Raw genomic sequence first — 16,533 nt, 5'->3', positions numbered from 1 at the left:
CAAAATGCCTCCCTTCTAACACATCTTTGGAACAAAATGCCTCCCTTCTAACACATCTTTGGAACAAAATGAAGAAATGCCTCCCTTCTAACACATCTTTGGAACAAAAATGAAGAAATGCCTCCCTTCTAACACATCTTTGGAACAAAATGAAGAAATGCCTCCCTTCTTCTAACACATCTTTGGAACAAAATGCCTCAAATCATGAATCATGTCTGATTGCCATGAAAGGCCTAAGAAGAAATGCTCAGGCCCTCTTCACATTGGCCTATTGTAGCGCCATCAGCAGGCCACAATAACCTACTTGATCTTGTGGAACCTGTGCTGCACTTTTTAGTGTGATAATCAAGAGTTTGTTTATAGTTTAGCATTCTCTCTCATTGTGAGCCGTTACCAGACAGTAGAGTAACAGCAGTTTAAATAAAAAGTGATTCATTGACCCATTCTGACCGGGCACCCATTTGGTGTCAGCATCATGTTATGCTTTAGCTATTTAAAAATAGCAGATCTACAAGCTCAATATCGCGCCACCGAGTGGCGCGATACGAGCTTGTAGGTCTGCTATTTTTGAAAAATCGAAGAGCGACTGACATTTCTAGAATCTGATCTCAGGTCAGAATGGGTTCATCAGACCAGTGTGTTGTCCAGTGGAAACCTCGTATGAATCTGATCTCAGGTCAGAATTGGTTAACAAACATCTGCATGCTAAAGGTGACCCGTTTGTAATAGAGCGAGTCGGACCAACGCAACCACGGAATAATGTGCTGTCGGAACAATGACCACCACGATGAGCTCAACTGACACGTATTAACATAAGGTGCGGCTGAGCAGTGGCTCAGGAGGTCAATCGGCCGCTTAGGAACCGGGAGCTTCCCAGGTTGATCCCGGCCTCATCCAGAACCCCAGATTGCTCTGGATGAGTTGGGTTGGTGTCTTGCTGTCGGTGGTGCGTAATGTGGGATCGTACCTATGTTCCCTCAGCTCTATGTTCCCTCAGCCTACGACAACCTACCTCCTCCCTCACCCTAACCCTAACCTCCCCCGGGGCAGACACCTAAACCTAACCGCAACCCTCTCCCGACCCGCAGCGCACCTCGGGGCTGAGAGGGAACATAGGGCTGAGGGAACATAGGTATGACCCCCGTAAGGTCAGTGAATGTAAGGCACCTTCTTGGATAAAGTCACTATTTAACGTTATGCCATGCAGGCCTACTGTACTCGGTAAACGCATACAAACATAGGCCGTTCCATGGCTTATACTGTACCACTCTATACCCCCATCTAAGAACTGCAAAACTAATTGATCGCCAGTGCTGGATTCATAGGAGTTGAGGCCCCTGTGCTAGAGTAGTTTTTGAGGGCATTAGTTTTTTTGGAGGGGAATGGCTAAATCACCCTAACACAACAAAACAAAAAAAAGTTATAATTAGAAACAAATCTCACTTGAATTGGATTGCAATACAACATTTAATTTATTTATATATGTATATAATGTATTCTAGTTAAATTGTTAAATTGTTTAAATTAAATTGTTTAGACATTAATCAAAGCTATACACATTTTAGCTGGCGGTGTGTTCTGTGTGCCACTATAGGCTTTGTGTTTAGGTGTGTGTCTGTGTTGTCCTCACATACACTTGTGCACACAGTGGGAAAGCTGCTACTTATGTATACATGGGATAGAGGTTATGCCACTATAAACATAACATACATGTTATTGTTAGTGTTCATACAACACAATGAACTCTTTCTTAACTCCCTCATCACCTTTCTGACACACTTCTTTCTGGATGGCTGGGTGTGTGTGTGTGTGTGTGTGTGTGTGTGTGCGTGTGTGTGTGCGCGCACGTGCGTGCGTGCGTGGACTTGTGTGTGCGCGTGTGCATGTGTATGTGTGTGCGTGCGTGCACAAACGCAAACACGCCCCACCCAGGAGAAGACCAGCGCCCTGTCCCTCAGTAACGTGGCTGGGGTGTTCTATATCCTGGTCGGAGGGCTGGGTCTCGCCATGATGGTGGCCCTGGTGGAGTTCTGCTACAAGAGCCGCGCCGAGGCCAAGAAAATGAAGGTAGGCGTCATGGTTTCATGTGAGTTTTATTGTCGTTTCGTCGTCGTTTGTGCAGAACAAAATGTGTTTCTCAGGTCCTGGTCCTGGTCAAAGAAAACGTATGCACTGTATTTAAACCTCTACGTTTCTCAAAGTTTCAAACTTCATCAAGAACCCCCAAATTGATATACAGTAGGAGAAGGGTGTTAAAGCAGGTGTTCTCAAAGTGGGGTCCGGGTTTCCCCAGGGACTTTTGAGGGGGGGGGGGGGGGGGTATTGATTCAGGGGTATTGATTGCATAAAGAGGTATTGCATAAAAATTGGTTTCAACCGCTTTGAAGCTGATCTACAAGCACACAGCTTGTCTCCATGTGACGCGCTGTTGCACATCACGTCCGTGGCATCACAGCGTTTTGGATGGGGGTCCACAGCCAAACATATATTAATGTGGGGGTCCACAGCCAAACATATATTAATGTGGGGGTCCACAGCCAAACATATATTAATGTGGGGGTCCACAGCCAAACATATATTAATGTGGGGGTCCACAGCCAAACATATATTAATGTGGGGGTCCTTTTGGATGGGGGTCCACAGCCAAACATATATTAATGTGGGGGTCCTTTGGATGGGGGTCCACAGCCAAACATATATTAATGTGGGGGTCCTTTGGATGGGGGTCCACAGCCAAACAGATATTAATGTGGGGGTCCTTTGGATGGGGGTCCACAGCCAAACAGATATTAATGTGGGGGTCCTTTTTGGATGGGGGTCCACAGCCAAACATATATTAATGTGGGGGTCCACAGCCAAACATATATTAATGTGGGGGTCCTTTTTGGATGGGGGTCCACAGCCAAACATATATTAATGTGGGGGTCCTTTTTGGATGGGGGTCCACAGCCAAACATATATTAATGTGGGGGTCCACAGCCAAACATATATTAATGTGGGGGTCCACAGCCAAACATATATTAATGTGGGGGTCCACAGCCAAACATATATTAATGTGGGGGTCCACAGCCAAACATATATTAATGTGGGGGTCCACAGCCAAACATATATTAATGTGGGGGTCCACAGCCAAACATATATTAATGTGGGGGTCCACAGCCAAACATATATTAATGTGGGGGTCCTTTTGGATGGGGGTCCACAGCCAAACATATATTAATGTGCGGGTCCTTTTTGGATGGGGGTCCACAGCCAAACATATATTAATGTGGGGGTCCTTTTGGATGGGGGGTCCACAGCCAAACATATATTAATGTGGGGGTCCTTTTTGGATGGGGGTCCACAGCCAAACATAATATTAATGTGGGGGTCCACAGCCAAACATATATTAATGTGGGGGTCCTTTTTGGATGGGGGTCCACAGCCAAACATATATTAATGTGGGGGTCCACAGCCAAACATATATTAATGTGGGGGTCCACAGCCAAACATATATTAATGTGGGGGTCCACAGCCAAACATATATTAATGTGGGGGTCCACAGCCAAACATATATTAATGTGGGGGTCCACAGCCAAACATATATTAATGTGGGGGTCCACAGCCAAACATATATTAATGTGGGGGTCCACAGCCAAACATATATTAATGTGGGGGTCCACAGCCAAACATATATTAATGTGGGGGTCCACAGCCAAACATATATTAATGTGGGGGTCCACAGCCAAACATATATTAATGTGGGGGTCCACAGCCAAACAGATATTAATGTGGGGGTCCTTTGGATGGGGTCCACAGCCAAACATATATTAATGTGGGGGTCCTTTTGGATGGGGGTCCACAGCCAAACAGATATTAATGTGGGGGTCCTTTTTGGATGGGGGTCCACAGCCAAACATATATTAATGTGGGGGTCCTTTTGGATGGGGGTCCACAGCCAAACAGATATTAATGTGGGGGTCCTTTGGATGGGGGTCCACAGCCAAACATATATTAATGTGGGGGTCCTTTTTGGATGGGGGTCCACAGCCAAACATATATTAATGTGGGGGTCCTTTTTGGATGGGGTCCACAGCCAAACAGATATTAATGTGGGGGTCCTTTTGGATGGGGGTCCACAGCCAAACATATATTAATGTGGGGGTCCTTTTTGGATGGGGGTCCACAGCCAAACATATATTAATGTGGGGGTCCTTTGGATGGGGGTCCACAGCCAAACAGATATTAATGTGGGGGTCCTTTTTGGATGGGGGTCCACAGCCAAACATATATTAATGTGGGGGTCCTTTTGGATGGGGGTCCACAGCCAAACATATATTAATGTGGGGGTCCTTTTTGGATGGGGGTCCACAGCCAAACAGATATTAATGTGGGGGTCCTTTTTGGATGGGGGTCCACAGCCAAACATATATTAATGTGGGGGTCCTTTTGGATGGGGGTCCACAGCCAAACATATATTAATGTGGGGGTCCTTTTTGGATGGGGGTCCACAGCCAAACAGATATTAATGTGGGGGTCCTTTTTGGATGGGGGTCCACAGCCAAACATATATTAATGTGGGGGTCCTTTTTGGATGGGGGTCCACAGCCAAACATATATTAATGTGGGGGTCCTTTTCCAAACAGATATTAATGTGGGGGTCCTTTTTGGATGGGGGTCCACAGCCAAACATATATTAATGTGGGGGTCCTTTTTGGATGGGGGTCCACAGCCAAACATATATTAATGTGGGGGTCCTTTTTGGATGGGGGTCCACAGCCAAACATATATTAATGTGGGGGTCCTTTTCCAAACAGATATTAATGTGGGGGTCCTTTTTGGATGGGGGTCCACAGCCAAACATATATTAATGTGGGGGTCCTTTTTGGATGGGGGTCCACAGCAAACATATATTAATGTGGGGGTCCTTTTTGGATGGGGGTCCACAGCAAACATATATTAATGTGGGGGTCCACAGCCAAACATATATTAATGTGGGGGTCCACATCCAAACATATATTAATGTGGGGGTCCTTTTTGGATGGGGGTCCACCGCCAAACATATATTAATGTGGGGGTCCACAGCCAAACATATATTAATGTGGGGGTCCTTTTTGGATGGGGGTCCACAGCCAAACATATATTAATGTGGGGGTCCACAGCCAAACATATATTAATGTGGGGGTCCTTTTTGGATGGGGGTCCACAGCCAAACATATATTAATGTGGGGGTCCACAGCCAAACATATATTAATGTGGGGGTCCTTGATGTGAAAACGTTTGAGAACCAGTGCTTTAAAGAACTATGTGAATTTATTCATGTACAGTATATGTATTTATCATTATTGTTTTTATTTATTTTTTGACAAGCCCGAACAAGCTCCATTTGCTCAGGTATGTAGGCCTACATAAGAATAATAATAATAGTAATAATAATAATAGATAATAATAATGTATTAGCAGTAAATAATGCAATTAGAGCATAAGGCCATTGTGCAAAAATGATCTCTTGTGAATGTGAGACCAGGAAAGCAGTCCACATACTGTAGGTCAGGTGATCCAGTCCACATACTGTAGGTCAGGTGATCCAGTCCACATACTGTAGGTCAGGTGATCCAGTCCACATACTGTAGGTCAGGTGATCCAGTCCACATACTGTAGGTCAGGTGATCCAGTCCACATACTGTAGGTCAGGTGATCCAGTCCACATACTGTAGGTCAGGTGATCCAGTCCACATACTGTAGGTCAGGTGATCCAGTCCACATACTGTAGGTCAGGTGATCCAGTCCACATACTGTAGGTCAGGTGATCCAGTCCACATACTGTAGGTCAGGTGATCCAGTCCACATACTGTAGGTCAGGTGATCCAGTCCACATACTGTAGGTCAGGTGATCCAGTCCACATACTGTAGGTCAGGTGATCCAGTCCACATACTGTAGGTCAGGTGATCCAGTCCACATACTGTAGGTCAGGTGATCCAGTCCACATACTGTAGGTCAGGTGATCCAGTCCACATACTGTAGGTCAGGTGATCCAGTCCACATACTGTAGGTCAGGTGATCCAGTCCACATACTGTAGGTCAGGTGATCCAGTCCACATACTGTAGGTCAGGTGATCCAGTCCACATACTGTAGGTCAGGTGATCCAGTCCACATACTGTAGGTCAGGTGATCCAGTCCACATACTGTAGGTCAGGTGATCCAGTCCACATACTGTAGGTCAGGTGATCCAGTCCACATACTGTAGGTCAGGTGATCCAGTCCACATACTGTAGGTCAGGTGATCCAGTCCACATACTGTAGGTCAGGTGATCCAGTCCACATACTGTAGGTCAGGTGATCCAGTCCACATACTGTAGGTCAGGTGATCCAGTCCACATACTGTAGGTCAGGTGATCCAGTCCACATACTGTAGGTCAGGTGATCCAGTCCACATACTGTAGGTCAGGTGATCCAGTCCACATACTGTAGGTCAGGTGATCCAGTCCACATACTGTAGGTCAGGTGATCCAGTCCACATACTGTAGGTCAGGTGATCCAGTCCACATACTGTAGGTCAGGTGATCCAGTCCACATACTGTAGGTCAGGTGATCCAGTCCACATACTGTAGGTCAGGTGATCCAGTCCACATACTGTAGGTCAGGTGATCCAGTCCACATACTGTAGGTCAGGTGATCCAGTCCACATACTGTAGGTCAGGTGATCCAGTCCACATACTGTAGGTCAGGTGATCCAGTCCACATACTGTAGGTCAGGTGATCCAGTCCACATACTGTAGGTCAGGTGATCCAGTCCACATACTGTAGGTCAGGTGATCCAGTCCACATACTGTAGGTCAGGTGATCCAGTCCACATACTGTAGGTCAGGTGATCCAGTCCACATACTGTAGGTCAGGTGATCCAGTCCACATACTGTAGGTCAGGTGATCCAGTCCACATACTGTAGGTCAGGTGATCCAGTCCACACTTTAAAGGATTTGGAAGGATAAAGCCTAATTTATGCTCTGTCGTGCTATGGTATCGCACACTGAAAATAACTAATCTACAAGCTCACAAGCACTGAGGATGCAACGTGCTGTGAGCTTATAGGTCTGCTATTTTAACCCATTCTTAACGGGAACCCATTTTGGTGTTAGCATCATGCTATGCTTTAGCTATTGAAAAATAGCAGATCTACAAGCTCATAGCGCGCCACCGAGTGGCGCGATACGAGCTTGTAGGTCTGCTATTTTTGAAAAATCTAAAAAAACGACTGACATTTTTAGAATCTGATCTCAGGTCAGAATGGGTTAATCAGACCAGTGTGTGTGTCCAGTGGAAAACTTGTATGAATCTGATCTCAGGTCAGAATGGGTTAAGCACAATGAAGTATGCATCAGGCTTAGTGGATTGACGGCCACAGTTCAGATCATTTTATAGCGCATCGGTAGTCAATCGTAGCCAGATGGACGGACGTCTCCGCCTGCTGATACATTTGATGAATGGACGGGAAACAATTTGGAGAATTAAAAAAAATAACTGCATTGCAGAAGTGATGCAAGCACTTTTAACCCATTCTGACCTGAGATCAGATTCTAAAAATGTCTATTACATCCTGACAGTTTCATTATTAACCCATTCTGACCTGAGATCAGATTCTAAAAGCGTCTTCGATTTTTCAAAAATAGCAGACCTACAAGCTCGTATCGCGCCACTCGGTGGCGCGATATGAGCTTGTAGATCTGCTATTTTTCAATAGCTAAAGCATAACATGATGCTGACACCAAAATGGGTGCCCGTTCAGAATGGGTTAAGGTGATCCTTCATATGGGTTGGTATAAAGATTGGTTTTCAATGCCGTGTAGTGGCCGTGGGTTTGTTACTGCTGGTTTTCTCCACTGTCCAAACCCATTCATTTCTGTGTCAGTGGTGTCAGGCTTTCGTCGAGCAAATGCAAGTCAACATTGCAATCAGGAAAAGTATAGTCCACAATTTGACAGTTTAAATGGAGCGCCAAAGTCCTGAAGCAAAAGCCACCCCCCCTAGGTCACTAACACATCATTTTAGAACTGTATTCTAAAAAATATTAAAAGAAAAGAAAGCTATAGAAAAGAGTGCTGCATGCTACTGAAATGGTTACCAATCATAAGCTGATGCTGTAAACGTAATCATTTATCCAAAAAGGTAAAAAGTACAAGCCTGCCTACAAATCACTCAAACATAATTAGTTTGAGGGTTGTGAGCCGTTCCTGTATATATTATATATTCATGGATTCACATTTGTGATTGCATATTAATTGAGTGTGCCAGTATTTGATTAATTTAATTAATGTCCTGGCATTTGAATGATTACAGGCAGTGTATCTTTGACATGTGCCCATGTGTTGTATTTCTGATTCGTAATTAATATGCCTTCATTATTTGAGGAATGAGGATATCATGTTGTAAAGTTTAATTTAACTGTGAGTGGATTGTTACAGTGTAAATCATCACACACAGTATGCAAATCTACACTACTACTTAACCCATTTTGGTGTTTTAAACATTATGTTATAATTTAGCTATTGAAAAATAGCAGACCTACAAGTTCATAGCGCGCCACCGAGTGTCGCGCTATGAACTTGTAGGTCTGCTATTTTTGAAAAATCGTTAAAATGTGCCTAAAATCTTTCAGAAAATTGTCATGATATTAGAAAACATTTTTATAGCAATGATTGGTGCACAATATAGAGCTATCTAATCTATACCTTTTAACAAACAAAAAACCTAACACTTTACTTAAAGGTCGGGACCATAATGCATTGGCCTATAATCACATTTATAATGCATGCATGCCCTTTAAACTAAAGGCTTCATATCTCTCATTATATAAATGTTTATGTTTATGCACATCTTACAGTACTATGACGTATTGTTAAGGCTCATACATAGTCTGGATTTACGGTGGTGGGGTGACCACCGAACTACAACATGACGTCACTGAGGTGACCACCGAACTACAACATGACGTCACTGAGGTGACCACCGAACTACAACATGACGTCACTGAGCCGCGGTGAAGAGCAAACCACCGCCACCGCTCCAGCCCTTCTCTCTGTTTTTACTCACCACCGCTCAACGTTATTTCAGCTCCGGTGGTAAGGTGACCACCGGAGCGGTGGTCACCTTACCACCGGAGCGGTGGTCAGCTCACCACCGGAGCGGTGGTCAGCTCACCACCGGAGCGGTGGTCAGCTCACCACCGGAGCGGTGGTCAGCTCACCACCGGAGCGGTGGTCACCTCGCCACCGAAAATCCAGACTATGAATAGGCCTTAAAGTGTTGGTGTTAAGGAAATCTGAAGGATCTGTACAGTCCCTGCAGATTTCCTTAACAGTGCTCATAATGAATGATAAACTCAGCAGAAGATTATAACCACCACATTGACACTTTACTTAAAGGTTGGGTCTACAAGGCATTATAATGGCACTCATAATAGCACATATAATACTTCATAAACCTTGTTAAGCTGTTATGCATAATTATAAACATGTATAACGATTGCTATGAAGTGCTATAAGTGCATTATAATGCATTATAAATGTTATTATAATGCATTATACCGTACCCTCCCCCCCCCCCCAAAGGAATAGTTCACAAAAAAGGGCGTGTAATTGATTGAAAGAATTAAGTAATTTAAAGGTATATTCAGTGATTTCACTTTATTCAAATATCACTTATTTTTTTTGTTTTGTTGTGATAATCCTCCCTACTATAGAGTGTGCTGGCCATATAAGGAGTTCCTCCCTGCCCCCAGTTAACCCCTGGGGGTCAAAAAACCTTAGGTTTCTTTTTTGGCTCTCTATCCTGATTGGACGAAAGGCTGGGTCCCACAGCCAAAAACGAAACCTAAGGTTGTTTGAGTGAAATCACTGAATATACCTTTAACAGAACGGCTTCTTCAAATAAACAGTGAGCATTGCAGTGTGTGATTATTATCAATGTGTAATGCTGTATATTTCCGTTGTGAAGGTGGCAGCGAACACCCTGTCCTCCCCCCAGCACACAGGGAACTACACACACACACTCTCCTCCCCGCAACACCCCCCCAACTACAACCTGCAGTCTCCCGGCCACCAGCCAAACTACGCCACCTATAAGGAGGGCTACAACGTTTACGGCATCGAGAGCGTCAAGATCTAACAGCGGTAGGAGTGACAGAGAGATGATTCACTGGCTACATCAACGCCGCTCCACCTCCCAGCCATACATACGGAGACCTTCTGTTTAAACACTGATATAGTGGTCCATGCATACACAGTCTGTTGAAAGGAGTAGTTCAACCCAAAAAGTGACTTATTTTCTATCACTTACACACCCCATGAAGCCTTGAGTTTTCTGGTATAGGTCATGGAATTATTGACTTGTTACTGCGACGAAAACAAACAAAAAGGAATTCAAGGCTTCGTGAGTTTGTGTAATTGATGGAAAATACGTTTTTTTTTAAACTACTAATGTTTTGAATAGCTCTACGTTGGTGGGAAAGAAATTATATACCTTACCGGGTGGCATGTTCTTCTAACTTATGCCCTTTTTACCCCACTGCATTAATTTGATATACCTTCAGTTACTTTGCAGATGGAGATTAAAACCCATTCTGAACGGGAACCCATTTTGGTGTCAGCATCATGTTATGCTTTAGCTATTTAAAAATAGCAGATCTACAAGCTCATATCGATACGAGCTTGTAGGTCTGCTATTTTTGAAAAATCGAAGACACTTTTAGAATCTGATCTCAGGTCAGAATGGGTTAACTGTATAAATTACACATGAACAAGTTTGTCATTTTATATCATGGGAGTTACAGTACCTCCTTACCCCGTGAAGCCTTGAATTCTTGGAGAATGTTTTATGTATCTGTCGCATTGCATTTGGGCCAATGAAAAAACCCCCAAACAAATCAATTTGAATAAATAGGCGAAAAAAACACAATAAGAACATGTTTATGAACTTCAAAACAACACTCGCAGTGTATAAGTGTAAGTCACACTTGACTTACCTACTTCTAAAACATCGCTTTATTGTTATTATTGTTCCAGGCTAAATTGTCTCATGCACGAATGACTCGCACGCCTCGATGCACACCTGTGTGTGTATGCTGGGCTCCTGTTGAACGGGTAACGCCCAGGAGCCTTAAGCTCGCTCATGTGTGACATGCCGGTTTGCACCCGAGGTGAATGGGGAAAAAGTAACGTTTTCAGAGGAAAGGCTATTTTTTGAAGTAATGAGGTGTACTTTGATTATACTCTGCGTTGGAGTTTATTATCACATAGCTTGTTATTATTATTGGCCGACCTCTTAACTTCAAATAATCAAGTCTTCTTAAGTTTTTGGGATTGCTCATTCAGCGTAAAGAAATGCGACAAAACCACAAATCATATTATTCAAGCCTTTGCGCAGTGAGGTGTGAAATACTCCTAAATGATACCAAATTACATAATTAATTACATAATTAGCACGCACAGTCGCACACACTGTGGTCATGCAACTTGGCCAGGGTCTCTGTATGGATGGCTGTGACGCTATCTGTCTCATCCCCCCCCCCCTCCCCTCCCCCTCCTCACCCCATCCCATGGCTAACCACCTCTCCTTGCCCTTCCTCTTCCTCTATCTCTTTGAGTCCCTCCTCCTTCCTCTGTGTCCTGCTCTCCTCTCATTGCCTCCTCTGCCCTCCTCTCTGTCTCCTCAGTCTCCCCAGGGTGCTCGCATAGAGTTAAAAGTAATAGAGAGGGCACCGGAAATCCCCTCCAATCCTCTTGCATGGAGTTGTTCACCCAGCAGCGCATACTTACTCCCTTTTCACCCCTTCTTCCGGGTGGGAAAGGTGTGACTTGCGGGGACTATTTGGGGCCTCTGTGACGCACTTTGCGTCGTCTCGCATGCATACAGAGTAGTGTGCAAGATTGTGTACAAGCTCGTGAGTCGACCCCATCGGACAAAAGAAACGATATTTGGAGTTAAATCATAGTGAGGTAACGACACAACCCAAACCTCTACCAAAGTGTCATTTGGCTTAATGTGCTTCATCTGAGCAGACATCTGCTGGTCAAATGCAGAAATCTAATTTAAAGGGACAGTTCACCCCAAAAATATATTTTTCTATCGATTTTTTCACTGATTCACTATTGGCAAAAGATATTATCCATTCAATATTTTCCGAGGGTGAACTATCCTTTTAACCTCTCTGGGGACCAGGCTATTCCCTTACCCCCCCCCCCTCCCCCTCTATCTATCCCTAGCCAATCATCCTCTCAATAGACAGACATCAAGAGCCAATCATTTCACAGCTGTAGTGATGTCAGCATTCCCATTAGCCAATTGCAGAACAGCTTCCATATGCCATCCCCACCCACCACCTGAATGCAGCAGGTTAATAGCATCACAAATGCTGTTTAACAAAAATCTCACTCTCACACCATCCAAAGGGTGACAGAATGGTACCGGATGTTCCCACACGGCATGACATGAGTTGCATGCTGACAGGGGAAGTGATGATTTACGGTTCTGTTCCTATTGGGACCTATTGGGACTGGAGGAATCAGAGGAACAGGATCCAACATTGAGGAACCGGAATCCGTTCCCCAAACATTAACAAATTGTGGCTTTGTGTTGTGAGCTTAAAGATCGACTATTTGTTGACCAGCGAGCAACAAAGTAGAAGACAGCCTACAAACATCAAACATCTCAAACAGTGGCAGGCATCAGTAGAATTATTTTAAGTCCTCTGACCTGGTCTGAGGACCAGCCTGGCGGCTCGAAATGTTACTTACTTTTTTTCATGTTTTAGGTTATTATTAGAGAAAGTAAAAGATGAGCGTAAATTTTGTTTCATTTGCTTCTTTCTTTCGTTTTAACGATTTTTGCTATTTTTGGCAAGGGGGTGGGGGCATTCGAACAGGCTAAATATGTTTGTTTGTTTTTTACAAATTTCTACAGTGATTTATTTATTATTATTTACTGTAGTCCTACTAGACCCCAGTAAATTACATCTGGCCACAGTAGTTGTTTTCCGTGTGTCTGACTACTAGGGGTCTGCCATACTGTGTGTCGTAGGCTCAATATGTCAGTTTGTCACATTCAATAGATCCTGTGATCTTTTGTGGCCAGATGTAATTCCCTGGGGTCTAATAGGACTACAGTAAATAATAATAAAGAAATCACCGTAAAAGTTTGTAAAAAAATAAAAAAAATAAAAGGACAATAAGAAGATATTTAGCCACTTGTTCGATCTGCTATTTTTTGGCAAAAGCTCTCCCCACAATACGGAGGCTGGGGTTTAAGTGGTTCATTTATTTTCACTACATGGTGAACTGGCTGAGTAGGACATGTGGGGAGAGAGAGAGAGCCATAGGGACTGGAACCCGTGACACGAGGCTACATTGTAGCCTAAGGGCCTGGACCGCTAGGCTAGGTCAAGGCCTACAAGGTTACCTTTAGATCCAGCACCCAGCGCTGTACTGTAGGTCTGGGGATGTGCGTGTCCTTTGTCATGTTTTCTCATCATGCTGTGCCCATGCAAACATGTCCTTTGTCATGTGTTTCTCATCATGCTGTGCCCATGCAAACATGTCCTTTGTCATGTTTTCTCATCATGCTGTGCCCATGCAAACATGTCCTTTGTCATGTGTTTCTCATCATGCTGTACCCATGCAAACATGTCCTTTGTCATGTTTTCTCATCATGCTGTGCCCATGCAAACATGTCCTTTGTCATGTTTTCTCATCATGCTGTGCCCATGCAAACATGTCCTTTGTCATGTGTTTCTCATCATGCTGTGCCCATGCAAACATGTCCTTTGTCATGTTTTCTCATCATGCTGTGCCCATGCAAACATGTCCTTTGTCATGTGTTTCTCATCATGCTGTGCCCATGCAAACATGTCCTTTGTCATGTGTTTCTCATCATGCTGTGCCCATGCAAACATGTTCTTTGTCATGTTTTCTCATCATGCTGTGCCCATGCAAACATGTCCTTTGTCATGTTTTCTCATCATGCTGTGCCCATGCAAACATGTCCTTTGTCATGTGTTTCTCATCATGCTGTACCCATGCAAACATGTCCTTTGTCATGTTTTCTCATCATGCTGTGCCCATGCAAACATGTCCTTTGTCATGTTTTCTCATCATGCTGTGCCCATGCAAACATGTCCTTTGTCATGTGTTTCTCATCATGCTGTGCCCATGCAAACATGTCCTTTGTCATGTTTTCTCATCATGCTGTGCCCATGCAAACATGTCCTTTGTCATGTGTTTCTCATCATGCTGTGCCCATGCAAACATGTCCTTTGTCATGTGTTTCTCATCATGCTGTGCCCATGCAAACATGTTCTTTGTCATGTTTTCTCATCATGCTGTGCCCATGCAAACATGTTCTTTGTCATGTTTTCTCATCATGCTGTGCCCATGCAAACATGTCCTTTGTCATGTGTTTCTCATCATGCTGTGCCCATGCAAACATGTCCTTTGTCATGTTTTCTCATCATGCTGTGCCCATGCAAACATGTTCTTTGTCATGTTTTCTCATCATGCTGTGCCCATGCAAACATGTTCTTTGTCATGTTTTCTCATCATGCTGTGCCCATGCAAACATGTCCTTTGTCATGTTTTCTCATCATGCTGTGCCCATGCAAACATGTCCTTTGTCATGTGTTTCTCATCATGCTGTGCCCATGCAAACATGTCCTTTGTCATGTTTTCTCATCATGCTGTGCCCATGCAAACATGTTCTTTGTCATGTTTTCTCATCATGCTGTGCCCATGCAAACATGTCCTTTGTCATGTGTTTCTCATCATGCTGTGCCCATGCAAACATGTCCTTTGTCATGTGTTTCTCATCATGCTGTGCCCATGCAAACATGTCCTTTGTCATGTGTTTCTCATCATGCTGTGCCCATGCAAACATGTCCTTTGTCATGTTTTCTCATCATGCTGTGCCCATGCAAACATGTCCTTTGTCATGTTTTCTCATCATGCTGTGCCCATGCAAACATGTCCTTTGTCATGTGTTTCTCATCATGCTGTGCCCATGCAAACATGTCCTTCGTCATGTTTCTCATCATGCTGTGCCCATGCAAACATGTCCTTTGTCATGTGTTTCTCATCATGCTGTGCCCATGCAAACATGTCCTTTGTCATGTGTTTCTCATCATGCTGTGCCCATGCAAACATGTCCTCCTTTGTCATGTTTTATCATCATGCTGTGCCCATGCAAACATGTCCTTTGTCATGTTTTATCATCATGCTGTGCCCATGCAAACATCCATTGCTACATGGCTTGTGCTGTACATGCGTATACAGGCTGAACCACTGTCTTTTAATGTCACTAATGATATTTTATCTTTAATAGGTTTTCTAACGACAGTTGATTTATGTCGTCATAAACGCTGTCCAGTCCCGGCAGTCTATTTCTGGTGCTCTTTGGAGATACTGTGTGGTGACTGGTGGTCTTAATGATTCAAACCGTAGAGTGACATTGATTACCGAAGCATAATGCTGGCAATGCCAGGAAAATAAATAAATAATACATACAGTAAATCAAATTAGGTTAAAACATTAAATGTTCTGTAACAATGTAAAATATATTATGAAAATCTATTTTGTACAACAATTATAACATTCAATGTTAAAATGTGATATGGCTTTGTTGTTTTTTTGGGGGGGGCATTCAAAACCATGCTCATTTCTTCAGGTGTGTATAGCCACCATAAGCCACCGCGCACCGCCATGTGTATGCTGTGTTCTTTTCTTTATGTCCTGTGTAAAGGCTGCGTCACAGTGTTGCCAGATTTTGTGCGTGCGTGCGTGCGTTTATTCACAACCCTTAAAATAGCCAAAGTAATGTGTGTAAAGTATGTGGCACATCTGTGACGTGCTGAGATTGTAGACGAGCTAATCACACTGCCTGCCGTGTGATGAGATTAACTCATGATGTGTCATTGAATCAACCTAAATGAATACCAACCTTTGCAGGTTTTATAATAAGGTTAATGTGTTGTTAATGATTCTCTCTCTATGCAGATGGCAATCACGTTTACTTTATTCTAATAATGTTAACATGTTTTTTTTTCACAATTATTATCATAAGGTTAATAACTTGTCTTCTTTTCTCTATGCAGATTACATTTAGGTTTCTTATAAGATTAATGACATATTGTTTCTCTCTCTATGCAGATGACATTCACAGATGCGATGCGCTCTAAGGCTCGTCTGTCAATCACAGGATCGACCAGCGAGAATGGTCGCGTTCCGGTGGCATACCTTCGCCCAGGATTACCCATGAGTCTCAGCATGACTGACCTGTCCTGACCACGCCCTTACCTAGTGCCTTACAGTCCAATCAACATTCACGTCACAACCCATCAACCCTGACACATCAAGCAGCCAATGGAAATAATCAATGTTCACTTCCTCCTAGCCAATCACTGACCATTTCCTTTGTAGTCGACTACCACCACACCACTTCAACCAACCACAGATGTATGAAGACTCTCGACTCCACCACTGACATCTGGATTGGATATATGACATCACTTCT

At 43.7% G+C, this 16,533-nt stretch overlaps 1 protein-coding gene across 1 annotated transcript in view; it reads left to right on the top strand.

Annotated features, from left to right (window-relative positions):
• Positions 1–16,292, top strand: part of LOC310858485 (glutamate receptor 2-like) — a 93,578-nt gene extending 77,286 nt beyond the window's left edge. The window contains exons 17-19 of the mRNA XM_083764615.1: positions 1,933–2,067; positions 9,973–10,148; positions 16,170–16,292. Of these exons, the coding sequence (XP_083620741.1) occupies positions 1,933–2,067; positions 9,973–10,143 (306 nt within the window). The 3' untranslated portion in view covers positions 10,144–10,148; positions 16,170–16,292. The remainder of the gene's footprint in view (positions 1–1,932; positions 2,068–9,972; positions 10,149–16,169) is intronic.
• Positions 16,293–16,533: the final 241 nt, after the last annotated feature.

This window comes from Protomyctophum parallelum, assembly GCF_964188405.1.
Source record: "Protomyctophum parallelum genome assembly, chromosome: 5".
Taxonomy (NCBI): Eukaryota; Metazoa; Chordata; class Actinopteri; order Myctophiformes; family Myctophidae; genus Protomyctophum; species Protomyctophum parallelum.
The sequence above is the reverse complement of the archived record's forward strand: the minus strand, read 5'-3'. Positions and strand labels throughout refer to the sequence as shown.